This window comes from Tachysurus vachellii, chromosome 16 (assembly GCF_030014155.1).
Source record: "Tachysurus vachellii isolate PV-2020 chromosome 16, HZAU_Pvac_v1, whole genome shotgun sequence".
NCBI classification, from domain to species: Eukaryota; Metazoa; Chordata; class Actinopteri; order Siluriformes; family Bagridae; genus Tachysurus; species Tachysurus vachellii.
This window is the reverse complement of record NC_083475.1, coordinates 5163834-5166333: the sequence shown is the minus strand read 5'-3', so window position 1 is coordinate 5166333 and position 2500 is coordinate 5163834. Positions and strand designations below refer to the sequence as shown.

The window sequence follows — 2500 nt, the reverse complement described above, 5'->3', positions numbered from 1 at the left end:
TTCACACGTCCAATAGAATTGTTTATTTCTTCTTGTATTAATAACCAAGTATTTGTGACTATCATTTGTTCTCACTTTCACGTTGAAGCCCAGCAGGTCACTGATGACCCCTGACACTGCAGATAGGATCACCACCTGTGTAATGCTGTACAGGAGAGGGTTCATGGTGAGGCCATACAGCCTGAAAGGAGTGTCCAGTTCCTGTTGGAGGGGGGGGAGGGGGGGGATTAGTTCAATTCAATTTTCTCTCATTTGTTTAGTGCATTCAACAGTAAACATTGTCACAACACAGAAAACTGATTCAGATTTAGAGCCTTAATTAGAATTTGAGTCTTAAAACCACAGAGAACAATTGAGGAAAAACCTTCTAATAAGTCATTAAGCTTCCAGCATTATAGTCTATAAAGTCGAGTGTATTAAGTGTGTGCAAAGGCATTTTAAACACTAAACATCTAAGTCTTTATTCTAGCAGCAGATTTTCCTGACCCTATCCCCTGAGTACATGTGCACTCATTAAGGAACTCAGTCTGAAACCCCCACAACAACAGAAGGTCTGAGCCATTTGTCAGCCCTGATATTATTGAGCACTTTAACAGTATAATGAAGTGAATCCTGGGACTGTAAGAGTGGGACACAGAGAGAGAGACACAGAAAAAGACTAAAGATGAAGCAACACCTTCAGAAGTTTGGTGGCCAGCTTTAGGACGTTGTTGACGAGAGTCAGCTCTTCTTTCTTGTTGGGTTTCTTTTCCATTTTTAAGTACAGATTAATCTGATCAAACAACAGAATCATGTATTAGAAACTGATTATAACAAAGTAAACATAAACAGCAAAGGTGTTTTGCTGTTTGCTGTGTGTGTATGTGAGTGCCTGTGTGTGTGAGAGTGTGTGTGTGTGAGTGGGTGTATGTGTGTGAGAGAGTGTGTGTGTGTGTGAGTGTGTGTGCACGTGTGTGTGAGTGCGTATGTGTGTGCGTGTGTGTGTGAGTGCGTGTGAGTGTGTGTGTGAGAGCGTGTGAGAGGTTGTGTGTGCGTGTGTGTGTGAGTGTGTGTGTGAGTGTGTGTGTGTGAGAGTGCCTGTGTGTGTGAAAGTGTCTGTGTGTGTGAGAGTGTGTGTGTGTGAGTGTGCATGTGTGTGAGAGTGTGCATGTGTGTGAGTGTGCGTGCGTGTGAGTGTGTGTGAGTGTGTGTATGTGAGTGCCTGTGTGTGTGTGTGTGTGTGTGTGTGTGTGTGTGTGTGTGTGTGAGTGTGTGTGTGTGAGAGAGTGAGTGTGTGTGTGAGAGTGAGTGTGTGTGTGTGAGAGTGAGTGTGTGTGTGAGAGTGAGAGTGTGTGTGGGTGTGTGTGTGAGAGTGAGTGTGTGTGTGAGTGTGTGTGTGTGAGAGAGTGAGTGTGTGTGTGTGAGAGTGAGTGTGTGTGTGAGAGTGAGTGTGTGTGTGTGAGAGAGTGAGTGTGAGAGTGAGAGTGTGTGTGGGAGTGAGAGTGTGTGTGGGTGTGTGTGTGAGAGTGAGTGTGTGTGTGTGTGTGAGAGCGTGTGAGAGGATGTGTGTGCGTGTGTGTGTGTGTGTGTGAGTGTGTGTGTGAGAGTGTGTGTGTGTGAGTGTGTGTGTGAGAGTGTGTGTGTGAGTGTGTGTGTGAGAGTGTGTGTGTGAGTGTGTGTGTGAGAGTGTGTGTGTGTGAGTGTGTGTGTGAGAGTGTGTGTGTGAGAGTGTGTGTGTGAGAGTGTGTGTGTGAGAGTGTGTGTGTGTGAGTGTGTGTGTGTGTGTGAGAGCGTGTGAGAGGATGTGTGTGCGTGTGTGTGTGTGTGTGTGTGTGTGTGTGTGTGTGTGAGTGTGTGTGTGAGAGTGTGTGTGTGAGAGTGTGTGTGTGAGAGTGTGTGTGTGAGAGTGTGTGTGTGAGTGTGTGTGTGAGAGTGTGTGTGTGTGAGTGTGTGTGTGAGAGTGTGTGTGTGAGAGTGTGTGTGTGAGAGTGTGTGTGTGTGAGTGTGTGTGTGTGTGTGTGTGTGAGTGTGTGTGTGAGTGTGTGTGTGAGACTGTTAATTTCGTCAGACGAGACGAGACGAAATATGTTCGTCAACAACCTTTTTTTTCATGACTAAGACGAGACGATGACGAGACTGCACCACTGTCCAAAAACGCTGACTAAGACTAAATTAACATGCATTATTGTTGACGAAAGATAAAATCTCTCTTCATTTTCGTCTACAATTGTCTCTGCTTTTTCATCAGCTGTTACGCCTTTAAAATATTCAGCACGAGTTCGTGGCTTCACTGTTGCTCAAGTTACAGGTCCGCGAAGCGGATCACGCTTATTATATTGTTACTTAACAAATAAATCGATAATGTGACACAAAATGATGCTTTTAAAAAGAAGTTTATTGATTTAAAAACGATTGTATTGTTTCATCTAAAGAAAATAGTGCGCTCCGTCTCTACGGTTAGAATCCTGTGTGTCCATGGCAACGCTCTGTTTAAACGTGTGTTCTCAACTTCTCACTGATA

At 44.6% G+C, this 2500-nt stretch overlaps 1 protein-coding gene across 3 annotated transcripts in view; it reads right to left on the bottom strand.

The window, feature by feature from the left end:
* The window catches only part of LOC132858852 (protein PHTF2-like), a 38402-nt gene that overhangs the window by 4578 nt on the left and 31324 nt on the right, over window positions 1-2500 (bottom strand). For all 3 annotated transcript variants that reach the window (XM_060889378.1, XM_060889377.1, XM_060889379.1), the window contains 2 exons: window positions 677-772; window positions 76-201 (listed from right to left, as the gene is read on the bottom strand). In XM_060889378.1, coding sequence (XP_060745361.1) covers window positions 76-201; window positions 677-772 — 222 coding nt within the window. The remainder of the gene's footprint in view (window positions 1-75; window positions 202-676; window positions 773-2500) is intronic.